Source organism: Protopterus annectens, chromosome 15.part0 (genome assembly GCF_019279795.1).
Source record: "Protopterus annectens isolate FY-2018-M chromosome 15.part0, PAN1.0, whole genome shotgun sequence".
NCBI classification, from domain to species: Eukaryota; Metazoa; Chordata; order Ceratodontiformes; family Protopteridae; genus Protopterus; species Protopterus annectens.
Window position 1 is genome coordinate 35,261,210 of NC_056749.1, and position 20,586 is coordinate 35,281,795.

The window sequence follows — 20,586 nt, forward strand, 5'->3', positions numbered from 1 at the left end:
TCAAGGAAGAATCAAGTTACATCAGAGGCTTGATGTTTAGCAGGGACAAAAAATCAGGTGAGCAAACAAATGTTTGACAGCCTGTGTGACTAACATTCTGATGCAGTAAAATGCAAAGTAAAAGCAAGTCAGGAAATGCATTGGCCTGATATGTCAACTCAAACAGTTGTATCACCTAAAACTAACTAATTCTCCAAACGAAGACAGTGTTATGGTAGTAGCATACCCAGTTCAGACCGACTGTGGAGTACATTTGTTCCAGTTCACAGAAATCCTGGAGTAATAATCCATGCTTGTGAAATACAACTCCCATGAAATAATCCAAGTGACTGACAGAATTGCAAATGTGATGAGTACATCCTTAATAGAAATGTTCCAATGACAGACAGTGGTCTACAGCACAAAAGACAGGCATTTAGTTGACTCATGCACAAGTACAAGTGAATCATACGACATCCACTGGGTATCTTTTGGAAAGTCTTGGTGTGCTTTCAGAGGTCATCAAGCCCATGCTAAAGCTCCAGTAATATGACCTGGTGGTTAAAGTTCATTAAGCAATTAAACTTCAATGGTATATGTGACAAAAAGGCACAATTTCACCCACGGCCACCAATTAATACGAGATGAACAGGAACAACAGATTTTAGCTCGCATCACTGCCATTGATACAGGTAAGTAGCACAGTCATCAATATAGGAGTTTAACTTTGTAAAGGGTAACTGGTCTTAATGGTATACTGTAAATGTGCAGTGCTGCCTTTGGTACAGCCAAGTTCCAACATATCCAAGTGAGTTCAACACTGCAAAGCCTCAAATGTGGCTCCCTATGACTTTAGCCACCTCAGACTAAGCCCAGTGCTTTTCAGTGAAACCTTACTGCCATTAAGACTTGACCATGGCTACTTTACACACACACACAATCTTCAGAATGCTTATCCATTAGGATATTAATGCATTATGATATTAATGGGACAGTATGCATGCATTTGGTTCAACAAACAATCATACTGACAGAATTCTATTTTATAAACACTTGGTTCATATTTTTTTTTTTATTTGGAAGGGTCATAAACTGAACTACAAGAATATGTACAATTCTTGGAAACTACTACAACTTTTCTGAGATTTACGTTGAAATATTCTAGAACAGAGATTTTTTTTTTTTTTGGATATAGCACTTAAAATACTGAAGGGCTAACATCAACGAATATCTATAGGAAGTTCAGGCTACCAGATTTCTCCATAGTTGCAGTATGCAACCTGGTCATGTTTTTAACGGGCTAGTTAAAAGCCAATATATGAGAGTGAGCACACTAACTACAGATATACAGATACAACATTATGCAACCAGCAGCTGGATATGTTAAGACAAGAATTTCAGATGAGAGGCTATGATGGCCTTTCGAATGAAGCATTTAATTATCTGACTAATGAAAGAAATGGCACAGACAAACTACATTTTTTGTCAGAACATCCACAGACTAACCAAAGCTTTAATAATAACACTAAGTTTAGGTACATCATGAAATACAGTGTTAACACTAGTGGTGTTACTGATATTATACAGAGAAATTGGGTCATACTAACTGCTATGCCAGAATTCGGTAAAATAATAGGTGCATCTCCCGGTTTTACATCTTAAGAAATGCCTCAACCTGAAACAGAAAATATGCTGTAAGGAAATGTATGAAAAGAGGGACCAATCCATTAGAATTAAAAGAAAAAGCACTGTTCCTTGCTATAATTCTATTTTCGGTAAACACATTGATACTTCTGTTACTTCTGAACATCTACAAACAAAGCACATTTATGAATTTGATTGCTTTGCTCCTTGTAACACAGAAAATCTGGTCTATTTAACTTGACATGCACTAGTTTCTATATAGGTAAACTTAACAGAAAATGTAAGGAAAGAATTTCTGAACATCTTTCAAAAATTAAGAGGAATATACTTACTAATTCCTTGGCTACTCATATTCACGACAATGGTACAGACCATGCATTTAAATTTAAAGTAATACAAAGGACATTTTTTAACTTAAGGGGTGGTGATGTTCTAAATGTCACTGAACGAGCTGAATACAGGTTGATTTTAAAACTGCAGCTGACTGTGCACCTGGATTAAATGCTTCAGTTAGTTTAAAACCTGCATTAAAACAAAAGCAAATGAAACTGAAGTGAATGTTGCTACTGACTGCCTGAATCTGTTATGCTTTTTAAATTGCTTTTAAATGCACTTTTTCTAAGTGTTGCTGTGTATTTAAACCTTAGGTTCTCTGTATAACACCGTGAGCTCTTACTGGCCAATGGGATTATGTGCTGTACTTAAAAACTCTATTTGTACTGTGCTTTATATGCACTAAAGAAGTGATTATTCCCAAAAGCTCTGCTATTTGTATGTGAATTAAAATAAGTGAGTTTTTTTTATTTCTGGTGTTGAGATCCATTTTTTTACTGCTTTTACTATTTGTTGTATTTAACCCGTTGATCTCAAATACTCAGTTGCACTCCTTGAAACGGACTGTAAATATTCCGTATTCCAGCCACAGATCCAAGTTGTATTTGAAAATGGACAGCGACAAAACAAACTTGCAGACGCCGAGAAAGTTAGCAATATGTTTGGTTGTGGAAAATGGACAGGGATGAACTTTGTTTTCTAGACTGATATTTCTGATGTCATATGACTTGCTAATGTGCGGCAAATCATCAGTAATGCATTGGAGGATGCTTTGTATGCCAGACAAAGGTTACCTTCTTAGCAGTCTGTAGGGTATAGAGGAGTCAGTCTGTGTAACACATGCTGCTTGGGCCTTGTACCCTTTTAGTAAGGTACAGCTGTGGGTGTTCCAGTTGTTGCATTTGCCTGGACAAATACATGCCAAAGGGGGAAATTATATTCAATGACTGGCCTAATGAGAGTGGAGTAAACATCCCTACATCTAGACACAATCCCTTTCTTTATAAGCTGTGCAATAAAGGACTTTCTTACAATAGACATATTGGTGAAAAGTTGCGTCACTGTTCACAAATTCCCAAATCCTGAACAACTGGGTCAACTCTTAGGGGGGTATTGTCAATGTAGTAGCTCCTTGGGACACAGAACTTCCCAATGGATAGAATAATGCATTTTTTGGCATTTGGTCCCAGACGATGACTGACATCAGTCATTTATTTGAAACGAACCTTCCTGCAGGATGGCCAAGTCATATGGGGATTCAATGACTGCCCGTAGCTTGCAGTCATATGCAAACTAGTCAGCCAGAACCCTCTGGTATTGGCTTTTACTTCAGAAAAGTAGATGCCAAACAGGAGAGGCCTCAGCACAGAACCCTGGGGGACTTCACTGGTGACTGGTCTCTTTGTGGAGGTCACTGGTGACTGGTCTCTTTGTGGAGGTAACTTATCTACTTTGGATTATCTGTGTCCCATCTATGAGCCGGTTAGTGAATTAGGGGTTTATTTCCAGTTTACTTCGCTTTTCTACCATGCCTGAGTGGGGAATTGAGACAACAGTTTTGCCAAGCTTAGGTATATACACAGTGTGCACCATTTTGCCTTCATCCATTGCTTTGGTGAGGTTTAAAAAAAAAAAAAAAATCCACCAGGTTGAGTAAGCATGACCTGCCCTTGAAAAATCTATACTGATAAGAGGCTAATGTATGGACCTTCCCTACATCTTGACTGATTAACTCCACAAGTCGACATCACTTTGCATAAGAGGCTGGTCAGACTTATGGGTCTGTAATCTCCTTGGTCTGTGGAAGGTCTTCAATTACGCAAGGGAATGACTGTAGCTGTTCTCCATTTGCTTAGTACAAAATCTGTATGGCAGCTGAGATTGAACAGTGTTGTTAAATCGTGTTTCATGCTATTTAAGATGCATCCAGAGATACTGGTCAGTACCCACTGATACAGTACTTTTAGCTTTTAGTAGCACTTTTTGGACTTGGCCTCGTGTGAAAGCTAAAGGTGAGCCAGTTTCAGGTACATCTTGAAGGACAGACAGAGGGGTGAGAAAGGGGTAAAATTAGTACTAAATTTAATTGGCCAGTAGGTTAGCTGTACCTTCATTGTCAGTGAAGGTAACATCATTCACAATCAGCCCAGTGCATTCAGATAAAGAGCATAACTTAAAACTGCCTTGTGATTGTCTTTGGTTTGGGTAGCTATTTTGGCCTCAAACTTGGCTTTGATGGATTTATTGAGCTCCCGAGCTGTTTATTTCAGTAACAAGATAAATTTGAAAAAACAGCATGCCTCAGCAATTTTGTTTTGAAATATCAGGTCCAAGCACTGCCTCCACTGAACATGTAGTCTTCTCGATGACTGTTGTATCTCACAAATGGTATTATAAAATGTGGCCACCATGAGCTCCAAAGCCCTGAAGCACATGGCTGCTGACACTGTGTTGGAAGTGATAAATCTTGGATACTACCACAATAATGTGAGGACCTGTCTCATGAAGACTACCCATGGAAAAAAATGCGAATGTTACTGCCTGCATGGGACGCATCATACTTGCCAAGGTTTACTGCAGTCCCCAAGAACTGGAACTGCTTCAGAAGAGACTCCCCGGCAGGTATGGGCTTCTTTAATATTAAGGTGGCCAGGAGATATCAGAGGCACAGAAAGGCCTTGACTCCTTGTAGTCTTCTAGTTTGCTAGAACTGCAGTCATGCATTTCATGGAAACAATAGGTGTATAAGACAGTCTAAAATGAAGAGCCTGGAAACTGGCTGGACCATTTGCACAAGTACAAGAACCTCCTTGACTTCTTGGTGATCTCTACATGCAGAAGTCCAAACAGCACATCCAGTCTCTTCTTTAAGCAAGGAAAAACAGAGAGGAGCACGATCACCCAGAACTTTTGTTTTGGTATAAAGTGATTTAGGCCACTCAAATCTGGAATATGCTGGAGGTCATTGGTCTTTTTTGGCACCAAAAATAATGTGTCGTAGTATCTGGAGCCTCTCTGGTTCAGTGGAACTTTCTTGATGGCCATTTTTTTTTTTGCAAGACTCAAGACCTCTGTTACAGCCACTCTCTTCTAACTAGGCATGATGTTGGGGAGGGGACAGCAAAGCTAGGGTTGGAAAGGAGATCATACAGCATCTAGAGAAGTATGTCTTGCATGCAATGGCCTCCCACACTGGTAGAAGGAGGGACAGAAAGCCCCAACTACCTTCAGACTAGAGCAGTTGGGCAAGTCCTTGGGGAGTCTGTTGCTGTCCTCTAGGAGAACAGTGGATTCCTGATTCTGGTGCAAATTCTTATTATCAGGTTAGTGACTGTCCACGACCATGTATGCAGTGGTTCTTATATAGAGGACGTTACTGCTGATGGCTGCACCCTACATCACATCTGATTTAGACTCTTTCGCATCCCTTAAAAGGGGTGATGGGGAGCTGTACATTTACTGCCAAATGCTGCAAGGGAATTTCTTAACGCCTACCTTTTTTTAACTTTTCCTTAACAGATTGTCCAAATGACTCCACCGTTAAAAAGGGCAAAAAAGAAAGTCACCCTGGAGTTCCCTGCACACTAGGGGCGGTGAAGCCAGGCATGACCATGTACTATGACTTTGGTTCTTACTGTTGTCACTGCATAATATGTTGCATTGGGAGCAAGGTACATTATACTGTTACTCAAGGTGGCAGCACAGATCCCACAGAAGAGTTTCTTCATAAGATCCAAGTCCGATATCTTTTCCTGCAACTGAGACATCTCATTAAGAATGGTATAAAAGAATTTTAGCAAATATGGCTGGTAGTTAAACACCTTCAGTTAAAGGGCAGTGGACAAAGACGCACTTCCCACAATGGTTCAAAGCCATTGACCGTTTTTCTGGGAGGGCGGGCATAGGGCACTGTGGGGCTGGAGCTTTTTTTTTTTTGGACAGCTACAGCAACTAGAATCCACAGCAAAATTCTACACTCAACTTTCCTGTTCCTTAAGGATCCAAATGATCTTATCAGTCTTTCTAGGCAAGGCTGTCACAACGTCAGGTTCCTTCCATGCTTCCTGTGTGACAAATTTACCATTTCATCCACAGGGCACCACAAAGGAAAAACTAGCAGAGAACTAAATGATGGCCACAGAACCTTATCAAAAGATGTTGGGGGGGGGCAGCCTCCATTTGCTTGCACCATTCATAAGAACTTCCCAAACTTGGGGTTATTAGAATTGAAAATGGAGAACTAGCCTTGTTTTATTGGTGGCCAACTCCGAATAGGCTCTTTGGAAACCTATTCTGCTTCTTTACACACCCTCTTGCTGTGCTCCCTTGGTGGGGAACCATCCAGACAGAAATGGCAGAAGAATACTGTTGTCCAGACACCCTCATTCATTTCTGCCAAAGGTGCACATATTATTATGTTCAAGTATTATGAAGCAGCAGAAGTCTGAGACATAGGTTAGAAATGGTCTTGGGTCAAGACAACAGCAGAATAGGCACCAAGCAATGCATCTTTAGTGAGGGCCAAGGCATCACACCACAGACTGTCCATGAAAACTGCATTTGCATAGAAAACAATCAATACCAAGAATCAATCACTATGGACACTGGTGTTGGAAATACAAATACATCAGCACCAAGCCTTGATTTAAGCAACTGTCCCACACTGCTGTCAACATCTGAAGCGTTTCTCCCCAGGACTCCGCTGAAAACAGGCTCTGTGGAACCTAGTCGGACATTCCCAGTCAACAAATGTTAAATAAAAATAAAAAATAAAAATAAACATCCATGCTCTCAGACTCAAGTGCTGATGGGCAGAAAATTCCAACTTTGAAATCAACACCAAAAGGCTAAGCACCAAAATCAGTTCCAGGACATCAACCCTTGAGCTGGGGGCAGAGAAAGCAATTGGCACAGAAGGCATTATTGCCAACGGTGGCATAGACAAGATAGAAATAATTTGTATCAGTTGGTGGCAGCATGGTGGTAGACAGTCTTGAAACAACTGGCCCAGGAGCAGGAGAGCAATGTGGATAACATAACTGAGGAACAGATGGTAGCACCATGCTCATCTGGCCCAGAACAAGAAGGGGATAGGATTGAGTCCCAAAGCCAACTGGCAGTTACAGGACTTAGGCTCTGAGCTGTTAATGAGCTGCTTTGTGTGCCCACAATACAGTGTTTGAATCCTCCCACCTTCATTTGCCTACTGTGAGAGTCTGAGCAAGTGTTCCAGGGTCACTTCTGCAAAGCAATAATTTGTACAATGGGCCTACCTAGTTAACAAATAGATAAAGCGGTCTTCAACATCATAGTCTACATCTAAAAAGACAGACCTGTGGAGGAAATAAGAGAGTGTAAAGCACCCAATACAGGGAATCTTACACAGGGGTCACTTGAGAAGGTCCAGTTTAGAAGATGAGAGAGTACCTCTTTTTGACAATTCCACCAGAAGACTTTGTTGGATGCTTCTAAATTACCTGCATAGTTCATTTAGAACGCCCTCTGCCCACATAACATTCCCTGTCCTCCCTCTGAAAAACTTGGGAGGAGATCAAATATCACTAGAAGAAGCATCATGCTTCTTTAAAGATCTGCCCTTAGATTTATACCCAAGAAGTCTCATTGGGAGAAACTCAACCCTGGAAAGTGGATGGTTCTGGACCCCCCCTCCCTTTCTCCATCTATGAAGGAATCATAAATCAGTTTATTCCTACAGTCAAAGTAGATTTATCAAATTGTACACTGCTGTGAAGGCTGCCAGCCCAGCTAGCTAGAATTTTGTAAATAATTATATGTCATTGTAAATATTAATACGATCCATAGACTCCTCTACAAATGTAAGTAACCTGTATGATATGTGCTGAGCTTCAAAAATGTAACCACAGTAAACTCTGCTGGAAAAGGGCAGAAATGTATATGGACTATATGCCTGTGCAAATGTATGTTTACATAGTAGAAATTGGGACATACAGAGTTAACTTGAAAACTCTGAGAAAAGAGTTTTAAGACAGTTTACCACAGCTAGAAGACAGAATGTCTACAGCTAGAGTTTCTTTCGACTGTCTTAAGAGAGAAATAATTACTAGGTTTAGAAGGTAAAAGTGTTATTTGTTTTACGACTTCCAGTTTCAGTCAAATTTCAGAGAGATAAATGTCAGCTTGTAAGAGATAAGTATTTTTCATAGAGACAGGTTAAATTCTGTTGGTATCTGTTTAGCCTGGGAACTAGAGGCAAGTGTCAAATAGTGAGGTCATCTAGCTAACCCAGCAGTAATATGTATTAATTTAAGAACCATCTCAGAGAGAAAGTCTGTGCATTTTGTATAGTGTCTTGGACCTGAAAACATTCCACTCTTCAGCACTTCACATCTGTATTTGCCTGGCTCTGTAAGCAAGACCTAAAATCATAGTATTGCTCTTAAAGATAGACAGGAAAGTAGTAAGAGCAGTCTAGATGTTTTCTGTATTTATGTGAGACTGTCCTGCAATGTTGTTTTAAAGTATTTCCTGTGATTCTGAACTCTGTTGTCACTGTACTGAGTTACTATTTTCTTGTGCTTTTATTATTTATTATTAAATATATTTAAACCTTTTAACCGTGGCTGGTTTTGTTTAGAGATATTTAAGCTGTTAGAGTGCTTGCATGTATTTGGTGATACTGTACAGGCCACTCCAATAGCCTTAACGTCTTGGGACACACTTACCATTTGGATAGCAGTAACACTGCACAGTAAAATTGGGCATACTTTGATAAAATCTTTCATAGTAGCTGATAAGTGGTTGGTGGCAGTGATAACTACCTTATAGTATAGGTAGAAGGGGGGACAGCTAGTAAACCCGTGCCAGCCTTCTCCAGGAGTGTGTGTGTGTTTGTGCATAAACCAAATCTCAAAGTGAATGGGTCTGTCAGCTACTTGGGCAGGAACACGATGCACCAGTTGGACAGACAGGGTGGTGGAGTTTTGGCTTGACCACTCGGCTGAGATCTGAACCCTATAGCTGTGCCAGTGGGGAGTCTTACTGGGGATCTGGACAGAGGGAGAAATCAGCCCCAGACTAACTGTGATCCCTGTGTGCTCTTAAGAGAAATTGTACTTTAGTGTGTGTGCACTTGTCATCCTCCCAATATGCATGTCCCTCACTGGTGTTAGTAGTGAGGACTGAGGCTCCTCTTATAAGTCAACTTGTGTGGCTGAAGTCTCCCAAGGGGTCTTCTGTTCGTGACGGAGAGACTAAGATAAGTTTATGAACAGTGGCAAAAGTTACTTTGTTCTGACAGTATTAAAAAAAAAAAAAGTTGCTCTTCCTGAACTGTAGACAGTACTTTTTGCAAAAAGTCCTTTTGTAATGCAGTGTTTGGAGTCCTTAATATTTGAACAACTTTGCAGTATAATTGCAGTAGTGTCATCTAAATGCAGTATTACTTTAAATTTAGCAAGGTCACAACAAAGGTTGTTTATGAATGGGAGAGAAAAAAATGGGAGGATCTTGCATAAAGTGTTGTGGGTTGACTGGAATGTAGAATAGAAACTGTGGATTGTAAAAGTTGTTTATGAATGGGAGAGAAAAAAATGGGAGGATCTTGCATAAAGTGTTGTGGGTTGACTGGAATGTAGAATAGAAACGGTGGATTGTAAAAGCCAAAGCGTATTTATAGTGGCGTCTGTAAGTTAGATCTTTAGTCATAGCTAAGATTTAGTGTTGAAGGCAGTGCTGACAAGTTGTAGAAGTGAATAGAAGGTTGTGGTCAGCTGTATCAAAGGCTTATTTTAAGTTAGTGGATAGGTCTTTGTCTTTACAGCTTCCGCAGTATAGAGGGGTAAGATTTGGGTGAGTCAGGGCTATCCTGAGGTCTTCCATCATTATCAGGTTGCTAGATTTCTGTTGCTGTGTCCCTTAGCATGGCCCCCAAGCTGTGCATTTTGTGGGGTAGTCAAGACACTTAAATACGACTAAAGCATTACACAAGACCCTGAGATTGGCCTCTCAAGTTCCTGAAACTGCCATGTGGAGTTAGTCCCTCTGGTTGTTACTTGTAGGCAAGCATGTGCCAGCGTTTGAGAAAGGATTGGCCAGTCCCCCTTCCTTTTCTGGAAATGTATTCCCTAGAATGTAATCGGACCATAACATTTAAGTGCTGTGCTCGCCTGCAGTTTCTTTTCTTGGCCTTTCTTGTGTTTGAATTTATTGTCATAGTTGTACACTGTGCAGAGCATCTTCATAGAAGCCTTTGAAGTCTGCTTTCATTGGTAGTTTGGTGCTTCACCAAATGCTGCTGCCTAAAATTCAGTATATGTGAATAAAGCAGCTGCCCAGGAGACACAGGGAAGATAACTTATCTTAGGTAGGATACGATGTGGAAGTGATATGGGAGTAACAACACTGTTCTCATTAAAAATGGGAGGACTGACCGAATTTTGGTCGCTACATGTTATGTATAATTTGATTTGTGCTAGGGAAAAGAATGACTATCTAGCTTTACAAATGTAAAGAAGTGAATAAAAAAATGCTGTGTGGGTGACCTAAACTTCCCTAGTGTTTAAATGGAAAGCCTTAGCCTCTTTATATAGGTGTGTGACCCTTTATTGGAAATTCACAATATCTAATGGCAAGTAATCCAACACAACTTGATCACCAGCATTTGCACAAAACAAAACAAAAAAAAAAGGCAAGAAGACTTTTCATTTATATTTTTTCTTCAAAGGGAGAGGGGGCAAGCCCCCTGCCCCTCCCCCCCACCCCCTTCTAATTGTATGTGCCAACTCCAAGATTACAGTATAGTGGGGAAAGAGCAGGTTCCCAGATTCTTCATTGTACCACAATCTCACATTGAAATTAAGCCAGCCAGTACGTGTGATCATCTGTGTTTTGATCAACTTTACCAACTCTTTTCCTTCCGTTAGGTGCTTTTTGACCAATTGTCAATAAACCCTTTGTATACAAGGCTTTACTTTGACATAAATGTTTCAAGTAGTGAGGTAAGCAAAAAGAAAAGCATTCTAGGTCTTTCTGCATAACTGGAAAAAGGATGCAATGATAGTGGGCAGTTTAAGTAACATTTAATTGGTGTGGTTTAAGGCAGTGCTGAAATTAAAGTATATACTGTTTGCAACTAAAAGGGCGGCCGCAGTGGTTAGCATTGCCACCTCACAGCAAGTGGTTCTCCGGTTCGATCCTAGGCTGGGGTGCCTTCTGTGCGGAGTCTGCATGTCCTCCCTGGGGTCGTGTGGGTTTCCTCCGGGTGCTCCGGTTTCCTCCCACATCCCAAAGACATGCTGTAGGTGGATTGGACACTCTAAATTGGCCCTAGGTGTGAGTGTGTGCGTGTGTATGCCTTCTGTGGAAGGTTGGGCACCGGGCTGGCAACTTGACACCATAAAACTCCACTGCCAATCATGAGCGGACAGGTGATCCGCTGTGGTGACCCCTAACCGGGAAAAGCCGAAAGAAGAAGACTGTTTGCGACTAAAAAAGTTGTCTGAGTTATGGTACAGTATTCAATGTAATGTGACAGATGGCAGAGACAAAAAAAAAAAAAAAAAAAAAAAAGCTAGAAGTTGGTAGATGTATCATATGAGCAGTTTGCTAAGAATTTTATCAAAGGAAACAAGCAGCATAAGAAAAATAACCTTCACGAATGAATAAGGGAGTGTTGGAGATGCAATGTATGAAAAGGAAGGCATGTGAGGAGCCTAAAAAAAGAGCACTTTGAAGAAAGAATACAGTGCATGGCAGAGTGCATACCCCACTCAGGTACTGTTGACAAACTCAATAGGTTGGGTACAAACCCATGTCACCCGGTGGATAGCCAGTTGGCTCACAGACAGGACCCATGAAGTTAGAATTGGTGAGTCCACCTCTACAAAGAGCCCAGTCACAAGTGAAGTCCCTTGGGGATCAGTCCTTCAGCCGCTCCTTTTTGGCATTTACTTCTCAGAAGTTAAGGCCAATGTCATTTGTCTCTGGGTGACTAAATTTGCAGATTGCAAATTAGGAGCTGTCACACTGACACAGATGTTCTCCAGGAGGGGCCAACACAGACAAATAGCTCGTGTCAGAGCCATGGACTACAACTAAATGCCAAGAATTATGTAGGTCTTCCATCTCTGGTAACTATCATATTGACAACACATCCCTTAGAGCTGACCCAGTAGTCAGTGACTTGGGGACAAGCACACAGATAGTAATCTAGCCCTTGATCATCATGCGTCTACAGTGGTGAGGAAATAATTCTATGTTGCGCAACTAATAAACAAAGGTATGGCATCTAAGTCCAAGGAAGTCATTGTTCCACTGTGTTCAGCATTCATCAGACATATCACTGAGTACACTGCCTCATTTGGTATGTACCTAACCAGGCATATCCAAGCATTGGAACATCCACAAGAGGTTAAAAAAAAAAAAAAAGAAGGAGTACAGGGCATAAGTAATATGTCCTATGCAGACTGCCTCAAGGCCCTATCCCTGTATTCTGTCTCCTACAGGCTTTTGAGGAGAGCTCTATGCCTGGCATACAGGGCATTGTCAGACCCCAATCCAATGGCCCTCCTGCATATCCACAAAAAAAACACCAGAATTACCCATTCTAAAGACCTTGCCTGTGCTATAAGTAAGACCTGCTGGAGAGATAGGTATGTGTCCCAGAAACTGCCCCATCTATAGGACAGGCTCCCCATCTATGTGAAGCAGAGTTCCTCCCTAACTCTACTCAAGTGCAACTTGGACAATTGGATAAGAAACTGGAAATTCATCCCTGGTTTGGCACCTATTTCTCTAGTGGACACAGGTAACCTGTAAATGGTTCGTTTCCCAGGCTCATGCTTACACTTATCAAGGGTTTCAGAACTTGTCAGAGATGTGGGATGCATGCCTAGGCTTAAAAGGCCCTTCTGGTCGTTAGCCTAGTAAACACCTATGAACCTATTACTGGGACAGTGCAGGGGCATCACAACTGACATTTGAAGCTAGGCAGTATCCAAAAGTACAGTTGTGTACCTACCATAAATGTAGATGTTAGAGTGTATTCACTGTTGCAGTCATTACTCTTGGGTTATCTTGCTGGCAGGCTACCTGCAGTCGGCCTGAATTCCAAAGTCTTGGTCCGGCGTCGGCTGCTGTCACCTCTTCCCCGACGTCACCGTGCCAAGGGTATAAAAGATGCAGCAGATGCCATTTTCTCCAGTTTTTCTTGCCCCAGATGTCAGGTGCCCCCAAACGGGTAGGCTAAAAATTATGCCAATAAACATGCATGCACTAAAGTAATCATTTCCTTCATCTACAAGCAAATACACCACATAGGTTGTATAGAATAGAGAAGTACAGATAAGACCCAGCAAAAGAAAGGGGGATGGTGGGAGGGTAACCTGGACTGCAACAGTGAATACACTGGAACATCTACATTTATGGTAGGTACACAACTGTACTATGTTCGTGTTTCACTGTTGCAATCATTACTCTTGGGTTGAATCCGAAAGCTGAGGATGGGTGGCTGGGGCTAAATAGGATTAGGAGAGGCTAGGAGGCCCTGCAGAACTGCAGTGGCAAAGCCTGCTCTGGATTTAGAGTAGAGAGGTAAGTGGTAGTGCTTTGTAAAAGTGTGCACTGAACTCCAAGTTGCAGCCTCTAAGATATCTTTGGTTGGTACTCCTCTGAGGAAGGCTGCTGAAGTGGCTGCTGCTCTGGTGGAATGAGGTCTAATGCCCTTAGGCACTGATTTGCCATGTTGGAAATGGCAGAAACAGATGCAATGGCCTATACATTTAGAAAGAGTCTGTTTTGAGATAGCCTTTCCTTGTGCTCCTGCAGCATATGACACTAAAAGCTGCTGAGTCTTTCTGAAAGCTTTAGTTCTGTCCATGTAGAAGCACAACTGCCTGTGTATGCCCAAAGAATGCAGAAGTCTCTCACCCTGTTCTGTGGATTTGGGTACAAGGTAGGCAAGTGAATGGTTTGGTTGAGGGCCACACTGGACACCACCTTAGGCATAAATGTAGGGTTTGTCCTCAGAGAAACCCTGTCTGGATGAAAACTGATGAAAGGTTCCAGAGCCATGAGTGCTTGTAACTCCGAGACTCGCCTTGCAGAGGTTACTGCTAGGAGCATAACTGTTTTCCAGGATAAGAATTTTATATGTGCTGTTGATGCTGGCTCGAAAGGAGGCAGTGTGAGTTTTTCCAAAACATAACTGAGGTCCCAGGCCGGAATTGGTGCTCTCCTTGGAGGCCTAATGTTTCTGGCCCCTCTGAGGTACTGCCTTATTAAAGGATGAGAAAAGATAAGTGGTTCCGTATTGTAGTGTGCTGAAATGGCAGAGGCATGAATCTTAATTGAGGAGAAAGAAAGGCCTTTGTTCAGCATCTCAGTTAGGTATTGTAAAATCTGAGGAATATTTGGTACAGACGTGTCAATGCCTCGTTCCTGGTTCCAAGCACAGAATCTCTTCCATTCTTCTGCATAAGATTTTCGGGTGCTGGGCCTCCTGGCCTCCAAGATAACATCCATAACAGCTTTTGAAAGAGGAGTGTTCCGAATGGCTACATTATCCGCCATGCTGCCAGATTTAAGGTTCTGAGTTGGCTGTGCAGGATCTGATTGTTTTGTTGGGTCAGCAAGTAAGAAGTGAGGCAATATCCATGCTGGACCTTGAGACCAGCTCTAAGCTTGAGTACCAGTGCCAGCGTGGCCAGTCTGGTGCAATCAGTATAATCTTTGGCTTCTCTTGTCCGACCTTTAGGAGTACTCTGGGAAGGAGACACAGTGGGGGAAAAGCATATACTGTTAGATTTTTCCAGCTGAATGACAGGGCGTCCACTTTCCATGCTTGCTTGTGATAAATCCTTGTGCAAAATCTCTGCAATTGACAATTGTGAGGGGAGGCAAATAGATCTATGTCTGGGCATCCCCATTTCCTTATTATCATGCTGAAGACTTGTGGATCCAGTTTCCATTCGTGGGGATCCATGAGGTTTTTGCTTAGTTCGTCTGCCAATTGACAATTGTGAGGGGAGGCAAATAGATCTATGTCTGGGCATCCCCATTTCCTTATTATCATGCTGAAGACTTGTGGATCCAGTTTCCATTCGTGGGGATCCATGAGGTTTTTGCTTAGTTCGTCTGCCAGAGTATTTGTTTTTCCTGGCAGGAATTGTGCTTGCAGGTGAATTTGAAAAGCCAATGCTGTGTCCCATAAGGTCATTGCTTGTCTGCAGAGGGGGTAGGAATGTGTACCTCCCTGCTTGTTTATGTACCACATGACCGTAGTGTTGTCTGTCTTTATCAGTAACTGTCCTGGATGAAGTAGGTCCTTGAAAGCTGTCAGGGCATTTTGAACAGCTAGCATCTCTTTGATGTGAAGATGCATCTGGATTGCAGGCCATGTGCCCTGAATACATTTTCCTGCCATATGGCCCCCCCAGGCATAATCTGATGCATCCAGTTTCAGTGTCTGTCTGGCTGTGGGTAAACTGAATGGCAGACCCTTGTTGTGGTGACAGGCATCTGCCCACCATCGAAACTCCTGTTGTAGGTAGAGAATGAGTGCAATTACTGTCTCCAGGCTGTGGCAATGCCGAGTCCAAACACTTTTCAGATACCGCTGTAGTTTCCTCATATGCAGTCTGGCATATGGAATTAGTAGAATGCAGGATGCCATGAAACCAAAGGCCTGCAGGATTTTCCTTGCAGATAAGTGGGTTTTTGTTGCCAATTTCTTGAAGTAAGTAGTCAGTTGTTTTTGCTTGTCTGGCGTGAGAAGCCATCTGGGCAGTTGTATTTAAGCTTGCACCCAGGAATATTATCTTTTGAGAGGGCACTAGTTTTGATTTCTTTTCGTTTACTGTATACCCTAGGCCAATCTTTTTACAAACGCCAGATGCTTTTGAAGACTGTCTTTGTTCTCTGCTTGAATTAGGCAGTCGTCCAAGTAGGGATATATTTGAATTCCTTTTTGTCTGCAAAACGCAATTACTGGTGCCAGGCATTTTGTGAAGACCCTGGATGCAGTAGATAAGCCAAAGGGCAGTGCAGAGAATTGGTAATGCATTGAGCCAGCTATGAATCTGAGGTATCTTCTGCAAGATTGTCTGATTGGGACATGCAGGTATGCCACTTTTAGGTCCAAAGTTACGAGCCAAGCCCTCTTGCCCAGCATGGGCAGTAGCTGCTGTAGAGTCAACATCTTGAATTTTGGAGCTTCCAGAAACGTATTTAGTATAGACAGGTCCAGAATTGTTCTCCAGGTTTTGTCCTTCCTGGGTACTAGGAAATGTCAGGAGTAAAATACTTGCCCCTGCTCTTGTTGTGGTACTTGCTGAATGGCCCTCATGTCCATGAGGGCTGTAATTTGCTTTTGCGCCTCTGCCCATTGATTGTGTGGCAGGTCTGGCATGCCCTTTGACCTTGGTAGAGTGTGAAAATGGAACCTGTAGTCTTGGGACACTATGTTCAGGACCCATTTGTCTTGGGTAACTATTTGCCAATTTGATGAAAAAAAGTGCTAGTTTTCCCCTAAGGGGGCTGTCAAAAGAAAACTGCTTGGAACTGGTAGAGGAAAGTCATTGGGACCGTTTCCTGTAAGGTTGTGATTTGTCTTCTCTGCTTTTGGAGGTAGGAGCACCCCACTGTTTAGGCCTGTATGAGCCTTGGGGCTGAGATCTGCCTCTGGGACGCCTGTATCTGGCTCCTTGTGGTCTGTCTGAGACTAGAAAGGACCAATTTTTAGAAGGCCAGTTCTTGCTAAACCTGGGTGGCTGTACCTGTAAGAAATCCTAGACTGCCTGCATGGACTTTGCTTTATCCTCCATTTTTTTTCCAACACCTCTTCTGCTTTAGTACCAAACAAAGTATCATGCTGTAATGGTGCATCTAATAATTTTGCTTTAACATGATCAGGCAGATTCTGTTCCTTTAACAAAGCATGCCTTCTAATAACAGAACCTGTAACAGCGGCCCTGCAAGAGGCCTCCAGTGAATCATAACCACATTGCAAAGTATGCTTTCCCACTTGTTCAGTTGCATGCAATAAATCCTGCAATTCCTTGTTCTCTGAACATTCAGTATTTGTCAACATTTTCTGTTTAAGTAGTGACATTAAATATTGCTGATATTTAAGCATATGAAACTGACAATTTAAATCACTTACCTTACAAGGTAGCAGAAGTGTAAACTTTTTCCCCCATCTGTCTAGAGCCCTAGAATCTCTATCAGAGGGGTCAGGGTTTTTTGCAGTAGCAGCCTTAACCCCCCTGGGACCCTGAGAAATAGTTTCTGGGTCAGCAGCAGGGTTTTTATATAGAAATTTATGAGAATCTGGAACCCTGTAGTATCTGTCTGGCTTAACAGGTGCAGGAGGTAAAGAGTCAGGAGACAGGCCGGACTCTGAAAATACATCATCTACAATGTCTAGAACAGGTGGAATAGCAAGAGGTCTGGCTGAGGTAGTAGAAGAAAGTCTCTGAGCCTTTTCTTAGAATCTGAATAATCTTGGCTCTCCCAGTGGAAATGCTCCCTCATGGTATGCAGGGTTTCCCCAAAAGAGTAATCCTCAGGAGGAGAAGCTGAAGGAATAGATTCTTCAGCATCAGAATCCTCATAGGGAGGAATAGAGTATCCCTGTTCTGAAGAGAAGTCACAGGAAATGGAAACCTGATCAGAGGAATCATATTCATTATCTTGCCTAGGCCTCTTATCAGAAGTCATCTAGGTTGTTTTATCAGGTTTCAGGTCTATCAAACAAAACAGTTATTCAAGCTTAAACCATATCTGACAAAATGAATGTAGATTCAGGTCCAAGGAATCCTCCTCTGACAAGATTAGTAATTAAACAATCTCTCTCTCATCATTACAGTGGGTAGTGCCAGTTTACCTTAAAGCTTTCATGCAATGAATGACGTTATGTGATGCACAATGCTACACCCCTGGGCCACAACAGCTCAGTAAGCATAACCACAACATCTGGGTGTTACAGCAAACAACCCTAAAGTACTGTGTGTGTAGCAACAGTGTCCTACTCGCACACAGTACTGCTATTGAACAGCTCTTCCTCACGGGTGTACAACTGAACCATCACTTCAGTCATGACACACAGCAAAACTAACATACAAATGCTTCATTCGTACTACAGCAGCATTTCAGCATCACTACCTTACTCATGGCACACAGCAAAACCAACACGCCAATGTTTCATTCACACTACAGCAGCATTTTAACACCAGTACCCTTACCCATGGCACACAGCAAAACTAATGTACCAATACCTCGTATGAACTTATGAACCTACAGCAGCATTTCGGCACCAGTGCACAGCGCAATACAAAATCATACACTAAAACGTTAAAGCAGAGGTGCTTCACACACTTCATCACCAGTTCCTCATGATATATGGCAACACTACAGCACCAATGTCCCACCTGAATGGCAAAGGGCAGCAATTCAGCACTAAAGCACTAACTGAGGGACACTGCAACAATACACAGACGACAAACTACACGTCAGCAACAATGCTTCACATTCAAAGCACAGCAACACTAGTTCTCAATCACAGCATATGGTAACACTATCGCACTAGTGCCTCACTCATGGCAAACAGTAACAGTACCACACTAGTGCTCACTTACGGCATACGGAACACGACAGTACAGGTAATTCACTCATGACACATGCAACAGTGCTCCACCACAGCCTCATTCATGGCTCGTGGCAATGGTAGAGCACCTCACTGGTGTCTCATTCATGTCCTATAGCAGCAATAGAACACCACAATGAAGCCTCGCTTACTGCATACAGCACAGGTCCTTTAGTGATGGCATTAAGCAGCACTGAGATGTTACGGTACAAAACAGTGTTGTACATACGAGTAAGGCAGCACGAGGACCTCAGTCACGCACTACATACCACCTAAAGCAGCACGAGGCCCTCAGTCATACCACACAAACAGCATAAAACAGCACAAGGCACACCAAATCATTTTGAATATTCAGTTGTTTGGAACTGCACTCCCAAAAAAGCTCTTCTGCTTTCAAACACAGCGATCGGTGGATATGCCTTTGGTGGGTGGGCTGCCTGCCTATGTCCACAAATGCAAACAGCATATTAGTGTAATACATATAAACGGGAAAATACTAGTAAATCAAGTGCAAGTCACTCACCTAGCTGTCCGAGCATGTTGATTAGTACAAACATAACAGCCAGAAAAAACCCACAGCCCCACGACATATTGATGTAGTCCCTCTGCTCATTCCACTGGAACCACATCCGAATGCCATCTTCCAGGAAAGTGCTGATTAGACACAAGCGAGCCAGATGAGGTAGATACCGTTTTGTCACTCGTAGAAACTGAAAAGGAAACAGAAGGCATGAACACTCATGTCATCTTTTATAGCTTACGGTTAACAGTAAGCAGGTATGCATTACAAATTATATGCATTATAAAGTGCAAGTAAGCTAACTTTCCACAATCCAGGAACAGGTTTCTAAAATGTAACATTACACACAACTTTCAATTCATGCCACTAAAACACCCTGTACAAACAGGAACATGTAGCCTGCTACTGTCTTAATGTTCTTTTTCACAGCATTATAGCTTTTAAAAGGGAAAAAATGTTAATGAAAAAGATGAAAGGCAACCAGCTCAGACATTCACCAAAAGGTCCGCAAATGAAGTCTGGGTAACAATGTGAAGACATTGAAATGTTACCCAAGTTAGAAGTATGCAATCACAACAAAAAAAATAAGAGCAATGTTCAAAACTATAAAGTCCGCACAGATTTGGAACTACACATCTTCAGAAGACCTCTAACATGATTTCAATGAAGTCTATTGGGAATTTTTTTATTGTAAGATGTACAGGAAAACCAAATGACTAACTCGAACCAGTGGGTAGCAATGAATGTGTACATCGGGGGAGTTGGGGATAAGGGGCCTGCAACAGAAAAATAACTATTAGGGTGCCACAATGGTTCACTGCAGTGCTGAACATTTTTTAACATACCTGCACACTGCATAGGTCAGAAAGGAAATCAACGATTTATAGAAGACACAAATACCAGCGCATAAGTTAGTACCTGCACACTGCATAGGTCAGAAAGGAAATCAATGGTTTATGGAAGACACAAATACCAGCGCATAAGTTAGTACCTGCACACTGCATAGGTCAGAAAGGAAATCAACGATTTATAGAAGACACAAATACCAGTGCATAAGTTAGTCTCCAGTGAAAGCGGATGCAACCTGCAGGGCAGCTAAAACTTATCGCTAGAAACTGCAGCACTATTCACTCAGATGAATGCAATACATGTAACAGTCCAGGAATGGAGATGTGGTCTCAAGATAAAAGTCATCCGAGGTCAAGCACCCCTAGGACGAATTACAGAATGTGAAACAGGAACTGCAAACGCCAACATGACGCTGGGATATGAAGTTCACAGACAAGTATCAGCAATGAAAGCCATGTCACAATAGCAGTGTACAGGCCGGCAGAAAAGCCGTCTAGGGAATGTCGAACTCTGAAGGCTACACAGAGGAAAAGAGTGAGAATGAATTGCTGAAGCAACAAAAAGGTCTAAAAATGAAGAGCTGGGCACATACTAAGAGAAAGGGAACGATTACTCAACACACCACTGACATTGTCAAGTA

General features: G+C 42.2%; 1 protein-coding gene across 1 annotated transcript in view; it reads right to left on the reverse strand.

Moving 5' to 3' along the window:
* Positions 1-20,586, reverse strand: part of LOC122789722 (surfeit locus protein 4-like) — a 516,963-nt gene that overhangs the window by 336,108 nt on the left and 160,269 nt on the right. Inside the window, exon 2 of the mRNA XM_044057153.1 lies at positions 19,101-19,287. Within this exon, the coding sequence (XP_043913088.1) occupies positions 19,101-19,287 (187 nt within the window). The remainder of the gene's footprint in view (positions 1-19,100; positions 19,288-20,586) is intronic.